Here is a 17385-nt window from a genome sequence, read left to right on the forward strand (position 1 = left end):
GCGCGCATGTGACGGGAGTCTCAGACTTGCGCCGGAGCCTAACAGGGAACCCTAGGGAACCCTAGGGGATAGCTATGCATTGGGAATTCATAATCAGCCAAATGTCATGGCTGATATTTTCTCTCTGTGGATCATTTGATCAACTCTGGACAGTGCCCCCAGAGCTCTCTGGGATCCCCAGGGCCCAGCACAGGGCCTGGCTCAAAGTAGCTGCTCTGCTCTGAGAACACTGACCAAATAGTTCTCGGGGTGCCTGTGTGCACCGGAGAAGCTGGTTCCCTCCTGCTCCTTCCCTGCCCCCCAGCCTCAGTGCCACCCCGCTGCTGTCATTAATAGGTCAATGGGTAGGGACAGCCCTGGCCCCAGGTAGTTTGCCGGAAACTATGCTTTGTAGCAAGCCATAGATAAACACTGGGATGCTTGCTCACTCCCTCCAAGAGGCAGCTTACCAAGGAGATGAAAATGGCAGAGGGGACAGGGTCCCCACAGCACAGGGGAGGAAAAGTGGGGTCATCCTACTCCAGGCCAGGAAGGGAGGGCCTAACGGGGGCTGACCTCCCTGAGCCACAGCCCTGTACACACCCCCTCAGCAGAGAGACCCCAGGGACTCCCCAGTTCTCCTTCCCCCACTGTCACAAAGGGATTCCTCCCAGTGAACCGAAACCTGCCAGCTATGCTCTCTCTGCTCCCACCTCGGCTCTGGAACCGCATGCTCACTTCTGCCCTCTGGCCCCAGGACAACTCCAGGGATATGTAACAGAGGCCACATTCTCTGTGGATGTTCCCCACGTAACACATCTAGTTTCTTCACCTGGACTTGGCCTCAGGCAGTTTCCATTGTCCATCCTCCCCAGTGGTCACCTCCTTTGGCCTTACTCTGGTTTGGTCTCGTCCCTTTGAAATCAGAGCCGCTTTGGACCTCACCATCCCCCTATGTGAAACAGGGATAATTCTGGGCCTCCCTCCCTCCCTCCTATAGCTGTGGAAAAAAGGCAGTGAGGTCAGGCTCTTCTAACAAGAGCTATGGTTCTTAGAATACTAACCAGGGTTGACTGTACCTCCTAAGAGGAGATCTGGCCATGTCCAAAAACATTTTTGATTGTCCTCCTGGGATGGAGAGGGTAGTCCTAAGGTCTAATGGCTAGAGCCTCGGGATATTGCTAACCAACCTACAACGCACAGGACAAAGAATCACCCAGCCCAAACTGTCCAGAGTGCCGAGGCTGAGAAAACTTGAGCTAGAGTAATACTTTGAAAGGTAACTTTAGCCCCAATCCGGCGCATGCTGAGACCCCCATGAGTACAGCCCCCATTTCATAGGCTCCAAGGTTTTCTTCCCACCTTTGCCATCAGGATGCAACAGAACAAAGGTTCTGTGGACCCAGGCCGCCCAGGTTTGAATCCAGGCTCCTCAAACCACTAGCTCTGTGACCTGGAGGAAGTCACTTGACCTCTCTGTGCCTCATTCTCCCCAGCAGCAAAGCAGGGATAATCATGGAGCTACCTCAGTGTCTGTGTGTAATGAGCCTCGCACTGGTGGCTGCTCACCGTCCTCACGATCATCTGGCCACGCTCCAGGCCCCCCCCATCCACCTGCACTTTCCACTCACATAATCCTCGCTGAGGGACAAGGAGCTGCTCAGTAAACATAGTATATGCTTGCCAATGGTCACAGGAAGACACTCACTTCCTGTTCTTGGTGCCAGGCCCGTCTGGAGACCTGAGGGCCACTCCCAGGTGGCTTTAACACTCCCTTCCCTAGAAGGGACCAGGTCAGCTCCACCTTTCCCCACCTTCCTCCACAGCCTACAGACACTCACCCACAGGGTCCACGAGGTCGATGTGGTCCACAAAGTCCCGCTTTCCCAGATAGACAGTGAGCTGGGGAAGAGAGGCACAGGGGACATTAGCAGCTGTGGACCTGGAGGACACATCCCTGAAAAGCCCCCAGCCCTTGCTTGGGAGGAAACCCTGGGAGCTGCTTTCTGCAACCACAAAACCCAACCCAAGTCCACACTAAAGTCCACACTGGACTTAGACCTGAGCTCCAGCCCTAATACGAACCAAACCCTTGTACAATTTTGAAAGTGCCTATTTATCCTAAACCCCTTCGAAGCAGTTGTTACTGTTCCCATTTTACAGATGAGGACACTGAGGCCTGAGATCTTCACACCAAGATTGACTGCTGAGCGTTGAGCAGCAGCAGCAAAGAAGTCTGCGGCCCAGGAGGTGCTGGGCACATCTCCGAGACAGCAAGGGCAACTCAGCATGGGCTCAAAGGCTCACAACCCTGAGCTCTGTGCTCCTCACTGCTCCTTGCCCCTGTTCAGTCTGGCCAGGTTCCACTCATCCTAGGATTGGTTTTTCGAGGCAAATGAGGAACGAGGAGCCAGTGCCCTACTGGGAAGACCCTCCAGAGCTAGGATCCAGAGTGTCATGCCAGACACTTCGTGTTCCTGCACAGTCCCTGCATCGTGCAGAGTTCCCCCTCACCCCCTCTGTCTCGGTCCAACCCTCCTCCTCCCCACAGCCTCCGTTGCCTGGACAACGCACCAGACACACCAGCCCCCTCCATGGCTCTGGACTGGAGGCCTTTCTCCCCTCCTTAGCCAAACTGGTTCTCCTAAAATGCAAATTCAGTGCTGTCACTCCTGTCTGAAAACCCTCTAATGGTTGCTGTGCCCAGAGGTGATGACAAAAGGGTTTCATTCCAAATGCCAGCTCTGATAGGTCAGGGGGGCTGCCTAGGGACTCTGGGCGGAGAAGGCATCTAAGATGGAATCCTGGCTCAGCAGGAAAGGGCAAACAGGGATGCGTGGTATCTCCTTGGGTGCAACGCAGTGCTATCTGCCAGCCCAGGCCATAAGTCCAAGCTCCTGTACCCGGCAACTGCCTCCCCTCAGCTCCCAATCCCCCAGCCTCCCTCTGGGCATTCCAACTCAACTGCTGTTGATGCCTCCACACTCCCGGTGAGTTATGTTCATGCCTAGAATGCCCTTCTTCACCCTGCCTTGCCTGGATACGCAGCCTCTTTGGAGAGAAGCCATCCCTGACTGCCCAGGCTGGGTCCTGCCATCCCCAGGCATCCCTTGATCTCACCCCTGCTGCCACACATTGAAGTAATGGGTGTCTGTGTCTGCCTCCCCCGTCTGGCTGGGAGTGGCCTGAGCCGTACCTCATTTGTCTCAGTATACCCTATCCCGGGCCCCGCTGGCCAGGCCTGTACCCGACAGGGAATGATGTCAGTAATATCTATTTGCTGAACTGAAAGGAAAGCAGGATGGAGCCTGGGGCCTGTGGAAAGAAAGAAAGCAGGGCAGGTCCTGGGAGCTGCTCCAGAAAACTAGGTGAAGCCATGGTTCAGAGGAGAGGCTCTAGTGGCCTCTCATACCAGGGGACCCAGTGCTTCTGAGGCCCTTGGCACTTAGTCTAATGACCACACTTGCACTGAAGTGTCTCTAAGAGAGGCTGTGCCTCAGCTTGGAATAGGGGCTCCCTGAAGTCCAGAGGAGTCGGACTAACCCCCTCAGACAGAAAGTTCCCTGAGAGTCCCTCCCCTGTGGCAGACAGCTCCTAGGGACTGACGGGGCTGTGCGGGGGTCCTGCATGGGCAATAGAAATGCCCAAGAGAAGACAAGAATGTGGGCCCAGGGAGGAGCTGCGGTGCGGTTGTTATGGACTCACCTTTCCATTCGGGCTTGCTTTCTTGAACACCCTGTGGACAAAAAGAGGAAGCTAGGATTAGTGCATCCTGCCGGGTGGGAGATCTCCACACGCCATCCCTCAGCAGGACAGAGAACAAGCACCTGGAGTGATCTCCAGTCACTGTCAAACCTTGAGAGCCAAAACAGCATCTGCAGTCAGATCTTACCATCTCCGGTGCTACCCCACCCAAGCCTCTGTTAACGGCCATTGTAGCTCTCGTGGGATCTGCCGTGGCCCCCTCAGCCTCCTCTTCACACAGCAGGCTGAGGGGCTCTCAAAAGACATGTCAAGCCTTGCCACTCATTTGCTCAAAGTCCTCCCAGCTCATGCAGAAGAAAAGCCCTGTGAGAGTGGTCTTCTCTGCCTCCTTCACCCGTCCGCATCAGCTCCCACTCTCTCGCACCCTGCCAGTCACAGTGCCTCCCTGCTGTTCTTCCAACTCACCAGGGTGAGTTGGCCCTGCCTCAGGGCCTTTGCTCGAGCAGTACCTGCCCCATCACAGATCTGCTGGCCCAGCCCCATGCCTTCTGTGATGGGGCTTCACCATGGCCACGCCCTGCACTCCCTCTCCTCCTCTGGCTCTATTTACTTTCCCACAGCACTCAGCACTTGCTAACCTACTCTCAAGTGACTTGCTAATTTATGCCTGTCTGGTCTGCTAACATGCCAGCTCCACGAGGCAGACAGCCTGAACTTTCTTCTCCACCGATGTGTCCTGAGTTCCTAGAATGGTGTCCCTAGTAGGCGTTTAATAGATCTGTGTTAATGCATGGCAGGTAGCAAGCACTTGACAAATATTAGTTGAGTGGGCGCCAAAGGAATCAGTGAAGGAATCAACTGAGAGACTGAGGCCCAGGAAAGACAGGGGATGTGCCCCTGGCCACAGAGCAGGGCACTGGACACCGAGTCAGGCAGACACGCAGCCCCCAACTCCTGCGAAGTGCTCTCTGGGCCTTCTAGAGCACACTGCAGTCTCCACCAGGCCCTGTCCTCTCCCCCAGCTTGGTCTGGGAGCCTGAGACCCCCTCACCTAATCCCATCATCTAGCCCCAGACTTGCTCAGAGTAATGTTGGGAAGAGAGAAGAAAAAGCAAGGAGGCAGAGACCAGAGAATGTACTGGAGGAAGAGGGAAGGAGGGAGAGGAGGGGAGAGGGAAGCTGCCCTGCAGGTGTGAGCATAACAGATGGAATGAGAGATAAAACAAACCAGCCAAAAACCCGGAGCATGGAAGAGGCCCCCAGGAGCAGGAAGTGCAGCAGGCCACCAGGGCAAGGTGGGGTGAGCTCCACAGTGCCATGGGGACAGTCGCTCCTCCTTGAAGGGGTGGGGGGTGGCTCTGCTCTGCCTCCTTGGACCCCACCACCCCACTCCCACCCTAACATCTAGGGTGCAAGGGACCACTGAGAGGGCTGAGCTTGGCTTGCAAAGAAGGCACTGGCACTTCTCTCCCCTCCACCAACCCTAGTTCTGGGCTTTTCTCCTCCTCATAAATATTTATCAGTGTTTGGAGTGTGAAAATGCCACAGTCAGCTGGGGTGTAATAATCACTAACGTGAGAAAAAAAATACAGATCACACAGTTTGAACCAGCAGCTCCCAAGCTAGGGCTGGACCTGTGTCCAGGAGACCAGAGAAGTCACAGGGTTCCCAGCTGCTTCCAGAAACCTCAGCCCACCTCTCGGGAGCCTGGGGCCTGACAGAAAGGAGAGAACACAAATGCCTGAGTTCTAAGGGAGTCAGGGAAAGCCACTGAGGTGATCCTGGAAAGGAGCGAGGGGCATCCTTACCACAGGTGGGGGCTGGGATCCAGGCCAGCATAAGCGATAGTCGAGAAGAGAGGGGGGGAAGGAGGAAGGGCAGTAAGACAGACAGAACTAGCATTTGTTGAGCGCCTAATTAGTTCTTTCTCCTAACACACTGTAAAATGTAACTCCCATTTTACACATAATGAACTCAAGTTTCAGAGAGATGGAGCAATTTGTCCAGGAACACAGAGCAAGCCAAGAGTCTAAGTCAGGATTCAGACCCAATTCTGTCTGCCTCCAGAGGCTGAGTACTTTTATATCCAATTCTGCTGCTTTCCTAAAGCAGGTGTTTTTAAAATTTATTTATTTATTTATTTTCTTTTATCAGCTTCGGGGAAACACAGAAAACAGGGGAAATGAGTCTGGGGAGGGGAGGGGAGGGCAAAGGGACGGAAAGGTGCGTGTGAGACGAGAAGGAGAGTGAGGGCGACGAGGGCAGGAAACATGGCCAGTGGTGGGGAACGTCCTGAGCTAACTCAATCAGCCCCCAGGGCCACCTCCTCAGGAAGCCTGGACTCTGACAGCTTCCTCAAACAACAACAGCAGCCTCCCATGCCCCAAGTCCATATTCTGCCCTAGTCCTGCCTCTCGGTAATTTTTCCCGGACACTGCTGATCCTTCAACAACCCCATTTCAGAGATGAGGCAACTGAGGCTCTGGAAGGTGAACTCTGGTTGTGTGTCTCCAGAGCCCATGTCCTATCCGCTTTGTTGCATAGCCAAGGCCTCCCTGAAACAACCCCACTGGCTTCCTGACCCCAACACTGTCAGGAAACCCCCCCCCACGCCCCCCGCGGGGGGGGGGGGGTGTTCCAGTTCCCTGGACCCTGAGATTGTGCAGCACCACGCAGATGGCTTCTGCCTGTCCACCGTGAAGGGCAAGGACACACGTGCAAGACTGTGGGCTAGCTGGGTTTGGTCCACCACCCCCTACCCCCTCAGACCCATCCATGCCCCACCAGCCTGATTCTAAGAGTCAAAGCTGAGTCCCGTGTAAGAGAAACACCAGGGGTTGGTTCTAGAAGACTAAAGCTCCCTGGAGACAAGGAACAGAAACCCAGCGAGGGTGGCTAGAGGAAAGGAGGCGGGAGGAGAATAAGGAGACAAAACTCTCACGGGAAGGACGCGCAGGCAGGACGCAGGAGTGCTGGAGCCACGAATGGGGAAGCCATCAGCCTCTTGGGTGGTAGCTCTCTCTCAGCCTCTCCCCCTGGGGCTGCATGTTCTCGGGGCTGTGCTGTTCTCTGATCGGCTGCTCCATTGTCTCTGGGGACCAACTCTCTCTGCTTACTCAGGCCTTTTCTGATCCTCCGTCATTCTGGCTCGCATGCGGCTCACTTCGACCCTGTTTCTACTCAGCCTCTCACTCAGCTTCGCACTGTTAACTGGCTGAATGGCCCAATTCCAAATTCCCAGGAGAGGAATTTGATTGATCGGCTTTGGTCAGGTGCCCCCCTGCCTGAACCAATCAGCTATATCGAGGGCGTGTCATGTGTTCCATGAGGGTTCTCGGAGGAGGGTCTATAGAGCAGTGTTTTACTAATCAGGGCTTCGAAGCCCAATAGTGAATCACAAAATCAACTTAAAAGAGTTGCCACCAGGGGCGCCTGGATGGCTCAGTGGGTTAAGGCCTCTGCCTTCAGCTCAGGTCATGATCTCAGGGTCCTGGGATGGAGCCCCATGTCGGGCTCTCTGCTCAGCGGGGAGCCTGCTTCCCCCTCTCTCTCTGCCTACTTGTGATCTCTCTCTCTGTCAAATAAATAAATAAAATCTTTAAAAAGGGGGGGGGGTTGCCACCAGCACTTTGTTGTTTTGTTTTGTTTCCACGGACTAGAATAGAAGACATCAGCAAGACACACAGAGAGCAGGGGTAGAGCAGATATGACTATATTCATCAATGTGCCATTTCCCTGTAAGGCTGGGCATGTTTCTCCAGTCCTATGAAGTTAGGCATGCCCACGTGGCTTGCTCTGGCCCACAAGAAAGGAGTAGAAGTGTCACATATCACTTCAGGGGAGAAGCACATAAGGGCTACTACACGTTCTGTCTCCTACCAAGCTTGTGACAAATGACTGCAAACTTCGTAGCTTAAAACATTCTGATTTGATTCCCTCAGGGTGGTGCTCCCAAGGTGGACAGACAGGTCAGCTCTCCAGTAACCAGAACGTTGTCTTTTCCAGTGAGCCCCATTCCCCACCTGTAGCAGGGGATACCTTGAATATTCTGCTGGCTTTTTGTGAGCCACCTGGCCTCCCAGTGTCCCCTTGTGTCTGCATCATGAGGGGCCCATGACAGATTAGCCAAAAACCAAAAGTTTATGATTCTGTGTGGTACAGCTAAACAATGGAATATTACGTAGCACTAAAATTATTCTTACATCTTTTAAACACAAGGAAATGCCTATAACAGAATATTAAGCAATGTAAGTTAGGATTCAAAACAACATATTTGGCATGAGCTCAACTTTATATCCAAAAATACCAAAAGAAAGAATGAGAAGACTTAATGTTAAGATGGCAATACTTCCCAAATTGATCTATAGATTTAGTGTAATCCCTATCAAAATCCCAGCTGGTTGTTGTTGTGGTGGTGGTGGTTGTGGTTGTTGTTTTCCAGAAATGAACAGGGTGGGGCACCTGGGTGGCTCAGTTGGTTAAGTGTCTGCCTTCAGCTCAGGTCATGGTTTTGGGGTCTGGGATAGAGCCGCACTCAGGCGGGTGGGTTTCCTGCTCAGCGGGGAGTCTGCTTCTCCTACTCCCTCTGTCCCTCCACCTGCTTGTCCATGCTTACTCACTCTCTCTCCCTCAAATATATAAATAAAATAAAAGAAAGAAAGAAAGAGAAAGAAAGGTGGCCCTAAAATTCATATGGAAATGCAAAGGTCCAGAATAGCCAAAACAATCTTGAAAAAATATAAATTTGGAGGATTTATGCCCCCAAGTTCAAAACATACTACAAAGCTACAATAATTAAGACTGTGTGAGGCTGGCATAAAGATAGACACAAAGATCAATGGAACAAAATTGAAAGTCCAGAAATAAACCCATATATTTATGGTCAATTGATTTTTGACAAAGGAGCCAAAGCAAGTCAATGGGGGAACAAAACACAAAACAGTCTTTTCAACAAATGATGTTGGGACAACGGGATATCCACATGCCCCCACCCCCCAAAAAATTAGACTCCCTACTACCTCACACCATATATGAAAACTAACTCAAAATGGATCAAGGAACTTAATCTAAGAGTTATAACTATAAAACTCCTAGAAGAAAGCCTAAGTGTAAATCAACATGACCTTGGATCAGGCAATGGTAACCTTACATATAATACCAAAAGCATAGACAACTTTAAAAAGAGATAAATTGGAGTGCCTGGGTGGCTCAGTGGGTTGGGCCTCTGCCTTCAGCTCAAGTCATGGTCTGAGGGTCTTGGGATCAAGTCCTGAATCGGGCTCTCTGCTCAGGGGGAGCCTGCTTCCCTCTCTCTCTCTGCCAGCTGCTCTGCCTACTTATGATCTCTCTCACTTTCTGTCAAATAAATAAATAAAATCTTTTAAAAAAAGAGAGAGAGAGAAAATTTTGTCTTGTATTAAAATTAAAAACTTTTTTTTTTAAGATTTTATTTATTTATTTGACAGAGAGAAATCACAAGTAGTCGGAGAGGCAGGCAGAGAGAGAGGAGGAAGCAGGCTCCCTGCTGAGCAGAGAGCCCGATGCGGGACTCGATCCCAGGACCCTGAGATCATGACCTGAGCCGAAGGCAGTGGCTTAACCCACTGAGCCACCCAGGCGCCCAAAATTAAAAACTTTTGAGCTTCAAAGGTCACTATCAAGAAAGTGAAAAGACAACCCACAGAATAGAGAAAATACTCTCAAATCATGTATCTGATAACGGTTTAGTATCCAGGATATATAAAAACCCTATTACAATTCAACAATAAACAGGCAATTAACCCAATTAAAAATGGGTGATGGATTCAAATAGACATTTCTCCAAGAAGATACACAAGTGGCCAATAAGCACATGAAAAGATGTTCAACATTATTAATCATCAGAGAAATTCAAATCAAAGGCATGATGAGATACTTCATGTTCACTAGGATACCTACAATCCAAAAAAAGACAATAACAAGTGTTCTCAAGGATGCATAGATATCAGAACTCACCTCATACATTGTTGGTGGGAATGCAACGCGGTGGGGTCACTTGGAAAAACAGTTTGGCTGTTCCTCTGAAAGTATGACCCAGAAATTCTATCCCTAGGTCCATATCTTAGAGAATAGAAAACAGATCCCCACCAAAAATGTGTACATAAATGTCCACAGCACACATTATTCATAAGTCATAAAGGGTGAAAAAGAAAAACAAATTCCCATCAACTGATGAATGTATTGTTTAAATGTGGTATCTAAAGAAATATTATTTAGTTATAAAAAGAGATGACATACTGATTCCTGTTACCACATGGATGAACCTTGAAAACATGTCATAGAAAAGAAGCCAGACACAAAAGACCACCTACTGTTTGATCCCACTTACATGAAATGTCCAGAATAGGGAAGCACATAGAGACAGAAAGCAGGTTAGTAGCTACCAGGGGCTGGCGTGAATGGGCAATGAGGAGTGACTGCTAACGGGTAGGGGGTTTCTCCTTGGGGAGATGAAAATGTCCTGGAATTAGACAGTGGTGATGGTTATTCAACCTTGCGAATATATTAAAAACCACTACATTTTACAGAAAAATTCTGACTATTACAGCATGTAAATTATATCAATTGAAAAAAAATAAAAGACTAAAAACAAACCCCCAAAAAGTACGTGAAAGGAAAGGAAACACGCCCAAATATTACCAGGGCTTGAAGGAGACTCCCTCCACCCACCAACCCACTTCTTTATAGATCTTATTTTTCTGTGTTTCAATAGGCATAAGTCACTTTGTAAAGATGCCAGGGCTTCCCTAACAAGATACGTCTCAGGTCTTGGTGAAAGAACAGCCTGGAAAAAAAAAATATTGTTAGTAGAGAAATATGGAACCTATTACTCTGAATCCTTTGATGTTAGAGTCTCTGATTCTGTGATTTTACACTGTGGAGTCTGTTTCTCTGTGATTGCTCAGATGCCTCCCGGGCCTGCTGTGCCAGCTATGAGAACTGTTGTGCTGTCTTCTGCTCAGCTATTTCTTTCTCCAGGAAGCCCTCCCTGACTCTTCCAAGCCCCACACCCGGCAGGGAGTCACAGCATGTCCCACATTTGGCAGTGGTTTGTTTACTTACTTTCTGCCTCACTTACATAAGTGAGAGCACAGATCTTACTTGTGTTATCAATCCCTGGGGCACAGTAGGGGCTCAGTAAATAACAAGGGGGTGAATGTTGTTGAATGAATGAATGAACTCTTTAAGAGAGAATGGTCAAAAGTGAGGATGGATGAAGTTTAAAAAGATGGTGGGTTGATGATGATCTTCTCTGGCTAGCAGACTCCAGAGATTTCTTCTTGGAGCTATCCTTCTTTTTGGATGTTAGGATCTATGAAAATCAAGCTTAGAAAATGCTTCCTAGGGGCAGGGTCCCGGCCACTATCAGGCTAAGTCAAGAATACAACGGGTGTATCCCAAACAGGTCTCCTCTACTCAGCTTTGATAAAGTTTATCACTCACCTGCCCACCTTCACACAGCCTCTGTCACTGCCAGGCTCTGGGGGTACTAAGGCGAGCAGTTCGTGGTCCCTGCTGACCAATGACCATGGCATAGTCAAATTAGATGAACCAACCACATACGATGGCCACAATGCATTAAGCTCTCCCTAGGAGTCAGGTGCTATGGTGAACACTTTACACACATTAAGATACTATGTCATTCCAGGGCACCTGGGTAACTCAGTCGGTTAAGCGTCTGCCTTCGGCTCAGGTCACGATCCCAGTGTCCTGAGATCGAGCCCCGCATTGGGCTCCCTGCTTCTCCCTCTCCCTCTGCCTGCAGCTCCCCCTGCTTGTGCCCTCTCTGTATATGTCAATTAAATAAATAAAATCTTTATTTAAAAAAAGATATTTTGTTATTCCATCTAAACATTCCTATTTTTTCCAGAGGAGAAACCTAAGACTCCAATAAATAACATCCAAAGTCATGACGTCAGTATCAGAAAATTATACCAGAGAGAAACCCCACTTACAGGGAATCATTTAGACAGAACTTGTCTTACTCAATATCAGATAGAACTTGAGGTCCAGGAACCTCATCCTGGACTACCCACGAATGCAGGTTCACTACCAGTGAACTGGAAGAGTGCTGGTTACAATTCACTCCTTTATGAGCAACCGAAAATTCATGGTGGAGAAAAATGCAACAAATACAGTGAATGGGGGAAGACCTTCAAATATTACTCAGTCTTCAATCACCATCGGAAAACTCACCCTGGAGAGAAACCAGGTGCCAGGGACTTCTCTACGTGCATCATAAATATCAGCTCTTGTGTTCCTCCAACAACATTATAAGAAGGTACGACTCCATCTCCATTTCAGAGATGCAGAAACTGAGACACAGACAGAGGATGTCTCATTTTCCCAAGTTCACACAGCTAGTAAGGGGTGTAGCTACATGCTGGAGCCCAGGGCCGTCGGGCTCCAGAGATCACACACCTTTAACCATTCACACTCCCTTCTAAGTGGAATCGTGTGTTTCTGTCTGGCGAGTCAGGAAAGGCTTCCAGGGAGGATGGGGCAATGAGGAAGACCTTGAGGAACAATCAGAGATGAAGGCCAAGGTCTGGAGAGGGCGACTGAGTCCACGCCGTGCTCAGGAGGTGGTTGGCAGGCTGGTGTGGCTACTGTTTGTCCTGCAGGTCTGAGAGGAGCACCAGGGAGGAGGACAGACCAGAAAAAGGTCCACTCACAGCCCAGAGAGTCATGGAGCACCTCCATCCATCAGGTCCTGGGCTAGGTGTGAAGGGCCTTGAATGCCAAGCTAAAGAACGTGAACCCTAATCAGAAGGCAATAGGGAGCCTTGGGCCTTTGGGGGAGGGAGAATGATGGGCCAGGACTGTATTTTGGACACAGATGTGCCCCCAACCCCATAAATTTCCTCTATCCCTGGCCTGATAGGCAATCATGGACTCAATTGGGCAGGGTGGGGACAACACAAGGGGGCATTCCTTCTGCCCTACATTCTGACCCACTTTCTGGGTGTGAGAGCAGCCATCAGGGAGCAGGGAGGCATGAAGAGCAGGTGGCTATGGCAGCAAAGAGGTTTCTAGGGCCCTTATCACACGCTCCCTGGTAGCAGAGTTATTTATGTAAAAGCTCGTCCGCTCTGGCAAAATTGAACACCCCGCCCTGTGTCAGAACATCGCCTGCCTGTTTACCTACCATTAGTGCACCTGCAGTTCAGGACAGTCCAGGAGGGCGAAAGGGCAGGAAGACAGGAAATGTCACCCTCATTTCACAGATCTGGGGAGCCTGAGGGAGCACACTACAGCCTGCTTCATTCCACAGATGGAGAAATCACAACCCAAGGGAGGGAAGGGTCCCTGCGGAGGCCAGGAAATAGGCTCAGAGAGATTTGTCCACGTGCACAGAGTCCCAGACAGGGAGGGGAGCCCCAGATTCCTGGTGCTCTTGTCCTATCGCAGCAGCTCGACACCTGGCAAGGCTCCTGTGTCCAGAGGGCAGCGTGTCTGGCAGGGCTGCGGGGCAAGGGTGGTAGATGGGGGCTCTGACCAAGTCACGCTCCCAGCCTCTGGACTTCCCATTGGCTTCTGAGCTGACAGCAACCCCTCCCCCTTCTGCTTGGATTCCCAGGTTCCCTTTTCTGGCCTTGAGCCAGATCTTCAGGGTGCAGAGTCAGGAAGGAGGGGGCCCACCAAGTGGCCCTGAAGAGAGAGGAGAGTTTCTTAAAGAAGCGTGGCACATTTGCTGGTAACCTAAGAAACTGGAGATCTGAACATCAAAGGCTAATAAAAATTTCAACAAGCGGGCTGGCAGCTGGATCCCAAAGAGCCCACAGACCGCACCTGAATACTCTTCAGGCTTCTTTCAGCTTAGGGAAGACTGCTGGCGGAAAAGCAGGCAGACCCGGCCGGAATCCTGTGTGTCCTCGGGTGAGTTTAGCACCTCTCTGAGGCATACTTTCCCCCCGTCAGGAATATGGGGCGCTATCTACCACACAGCATGAAGGCACATACGAGGACTTGGTACACAGCAGGGAACTGATAAAAGGAAGCCAACATGATTGGTAATATGATGATTGTTGTTATCATTGTTCCCCTCCCCCTCCAGCACCCAGTGGAGAGTTCTTGCCTAAATGTCCTTTGAGTGAGAAGGCCTTGGGGTGGGAAGAGATAGTTATGTTACCCTTGCTGGGCCAGGCAAGTTTTTTTAGTTGTCTGTCTTCCTCTTGGTCTCAGATGGAAAATAATAGTTTGTAATGTTCTCTTCCCAGTTTAGACCCTCACAGTTCAGAAATCTCTGGGGACATGCCCTATTTCTTCTTTCTGTACTAGCCTTTCCTTCTGTTCTCCCAACTGCAATCCTTTCTTCCCGATGTCACTTCATCCGAGAAGCCTTCCCTGACTGCTCTCATCTCCAGAGGGACTGTGCTGACTGCTCTCATCTCCAGAGGGACTGTGCTGGCTCCTCTCTCCTGCCTCTTTCCCATCTCCCCTCTTTCTATCCATCTTCCTTCCTTCCTTTATTTTCATCCTTTTATTTTCCAATCTCTGGCCTGCCATGGTTCTTACCTCCAGGAGATCTAGGCCCCTGCGCCCTGTCCCCAGGGTACCTACACTCTGGAGCAGGAAGACAGATGCTCCACAAATAAACAAAGCTTCCCTCAAAAGCACAGTGGGAGGGCGGAATGAGAGGATGTATAATGTCCAGCTCGGTTCCAGGCACAAAAGAGCCACCCACACACATTAGCACCTGTCCCTCCCCTCCCCCATCCAGCACCCATGTCCCCTCGGCATCCGCACTGGCTTGTATCCCACCTCTCCTTGGAGACAGCCATGCAACACTGAGAAACTGCAGAGATCAGAAGCCTTTTCCCTCAATCATTTACTTTCCTCGGTACATGGCTGGTGCTAAATAAATATTCTGTATGAATGAATAAAGGAATTAAAGAGAGCCAACCCCCAAGCATGAAGCTGGGGAGAAACAGACCAGGGCCAAGTGGCAAATCAGAGGTGGGCAGCCTGGCCAGCAGGAGGAGACACGGCACGTGGGCCTCAGCGGGAGCCCAGGACACACAGGGAGGCCCCAGACACAAGGCAGTCAGTTGTCCCCAGAGGAAGACTTTATTTGAAGTTTCATTTGTTTGGGTTTGGTTGTTTTGTTGTTTTGCCAATTCGCACATACAAAGTTTTAGGATCATAGAATAACATATCAAAATGAGACAGTAATTCAGAAGCAATAATTTTTTCCTTCTAGTGGGTCATAAAACAGCAGAGCCGATTGCTATAGAGCGCATCTCGGACTCTGTGTTGACCTCCCCAGGAGCGGGTCAGAGGCTGAACGTCTTCTGTGGTCAGGGGCTCTGTCCAGACTGAAAGCTATGGCCTCGGGTGGCAGCTCTTCTCTGAGAAAGAATTCTAAGGGAAAAAAGCCATCTCATATTTAGCCAGACAAGGTGCCTGTGACGGGCAGGAGGAGGCTCGTATGGGAAGAACAGAGCCATTGCCATGGCTCGCCATGGCGGGGTGAATGCGCCACCCCCCTATCCCCCACCAGGGACATTTGGCAACGTCTGGAGACATTCTGGAGGATGGGTGCTAGCAGCATCCAGTGGATGGAGGTCAGGGATGCCGCCTGCACAAGACATAGGTCAACCCTGTTCCCACCACCAAGCAAGATTCTGCAGCCCAAAGTACTGATAGTGAGAAATCCTGCTCTAAACTTAGAGTTAAATAAATTGTATTAAAAACAAAGGGAATACATACTCCAAATTTATCATTACTGTAATTTCACTAAATTTCCCTACGATGCTCTTGAGGCTACTTATGCCGCCGTGGGAATGCTGTCGGATGGTGTCCTACTGCGCATCTCTCCCCATCCCCACGTTCAATGACATCACTTTAGTAGTGCGAACTCCTTGGTGGGAGAACTTGGTGGCAAGTACCACCACATCACCTCCGCTGTCTTCTGGACAGCCAGTTGTTGTCAGTACACCACTGGGTGTAACCCTAAGTAAAGAAGGGAATTCACAAGCCTGGGAGATGCTGGTCAGTTTCCAGCCCAGGTAGATGGCTCAGCACCAGCCTGCTTTCTGCAGTGTGGAACCAGGATCCAAATGTGCACGAAGTCTACACCCCTCATACACACAAGTGCCACACACACCATACACACACATGCTTAGACACACACACCCCACACATACCCACAGAGACCACACAAACACTGCACATCCCTCACCTACACCTACAGACACCACGCACACCACACATACAGAAAGCACCCACATATCACACACACCACAGCACACACTCACTGTGCACACTTGCCACCTACACCACACACGTCATCATATGTGCGCCACACCTCAGACGCACACGGACTCCACAGACACACACACCACTCACGCCTGCAACACATACCTCACTCTAATATCCCCACACACAGGCCGTACACACACCACACATACACACACATAAGGAGACTTCTGGTCGGCAGAGACCAATAGTATCTGAAATCATGCAAACAGTGAAAGAATGCCAGTCTGACTGACCGCCTTCTTCAGTGTCTCAGTACCTTTACCTTTACTCCTTCTTCATCCTCTGTGGCCTACCCTTCCCCACCAGCCTCTTGGTCACTGGAGCCCTGGCTGCATGGTTCCCCATCCCTGCTCTGTGTCCAGCTCTCTGTACGCTGAGCCCTGAGGGCTGTGGCCTCCGGAGTCTGGCCCTCCACTCCTTCCCAGGGCGCATGACAAGCAGTTCCCTGGGTGACTCCACCCACCCAGCCACTTGGCTGCCACTCAAGGGTGGTGAGTCCAAACCCCATCTCCAGCCAGATCCTCTCTGACCCCACACCCACCAGCTTTGTGACATCTCCACTCAGATGTCCTCCAGCTCCCCAGACAAGTCCCACATGGACTTCCTGTCTGTCCACATCTGTTCCTTACTTCTGTTCCATGCCCCTGCCCAACCCAAAGCTCCTAGGTACTCAATGTCCATCTCAGGAATAAAGGAATAAGTTATGTAAATCCTACACAGAGAGGAAAAAAAAAACAAACTTCCATGTGAGGCAGATAGGAAGTCTTACCCCATTTTACAGATGAGAGTCCTGAGTTTTGGTGAAGTGAGGGACCAGCCCAGAAGCAGCAGCCAAGGGGGCGGGTAAGGCTGTGTGTGTAGGACCCAGAGCTGGGGGCTGGAGGCAGCAACAGCCAGACCAGGGCAGGCCCTTCAGCTCTCCCCAGCCCCGAGTGAGGGGGTTAGTTACAAAGAAAAGGAAAAGGCGTTCCTGATACGCGTCCTGTTTCCTCTCCTCCTCTGGGCTTCTCGGGCCTTGGAGGGCGGATGTCTCTGGGCTGACCGCACTCAGCTGTGTACAGACAGAAGGTGAGGGTCTCCCTGGGGCCCGTCCACTCCAGCAGTCGGGCCTGCATGAACAGGGGCTCCCTGGAGTGACCTCTCAAGTGTTTCTTCCCAGCCCAGGGGAGCCTCTACACATTATCCCCCAGGGGATACTCATCACAACCAGGCACCTCTTGTGCATCAGACTGTCCCATAAAGACACCTCTACTGGGAAGCCTTCCATGTCACCCTCACTTGCTGTGAAGTCCCTCTGTACCCCAGGGGATACTCATCACAGCCAGGCACCTCTTGTGCATCAGACTGTCCCATAAAGACACCTCTACTGGGAAGCCTTCCATGTCACCCTCACTTGCT

The 17385-nt window shown here is 50.7% G+C and overlaps 1 protein-coding gene and 1 long non-coding RNA gene across 5 annotated transcripts in view; both read right to left on the reverse strand.

The window, feature by feature from the left end:
* Positions 1–17385, reverse strand: part of ARRB1 (arrestin beta 1) — a 74767-nt gene that overhangs the window by 22510 nt on the left and 34872 nt on the right. For 2 of the 4 annotated variants that reach the window (XM_059410958.1, XM_059410950.1), the window contains exons 1-3: positions 6626–6875; positions 3685–3715; positions 1821–1881 (exon numbers count right to left, since the gene is read on the reverse strand). In XM_059410958.1, the coding sequence (XP_059266941.1) occupies positions 1821–1881; positions 3685–3715; positions 6626–6681 (148 nt within the window). In that variant the 5' untranslated portion in view covers positions 6682–6875. Of the gene's footprint in view, positions 1–1820; positions 1882–3684; positions 3716–6625; positions 6876–16756; positions 16889–17385 lie in introns of those variants that run through there. The other 2 variants (XM_059410978.1, XM_059410968.1) reach the window with 2 other exon arrangements.
* On the reverse strand, positions 14771–16390 carry LOC132024485 (uncharacterized). Its single transcript, XR_009406250.1, has 2 exons — positions 16250–16390; positions 14771–15087 (listed from the first exon to the last, which is right to left on the reverse strand). It is a non-coding gene; the product is annotated as an uncharacterized LOC132024485 (long non-coding RNA).

Source organism: Mustela nigripes, chromosome 1 (genome assembly GCF_022355385.1).
Source record: "Mustela nigripes isolate SB6536 chromosome 1, MUSNIG.SB6536, whole genome shotgun sequence".
In the NCBI taxonomy this organism is placed as follows: domain Eukaryota; kingdom Metazoa; phylum Chordata; class Mammalia; order Carnivora; family Mustelidae; genus Mustela; species Mustela nigripes.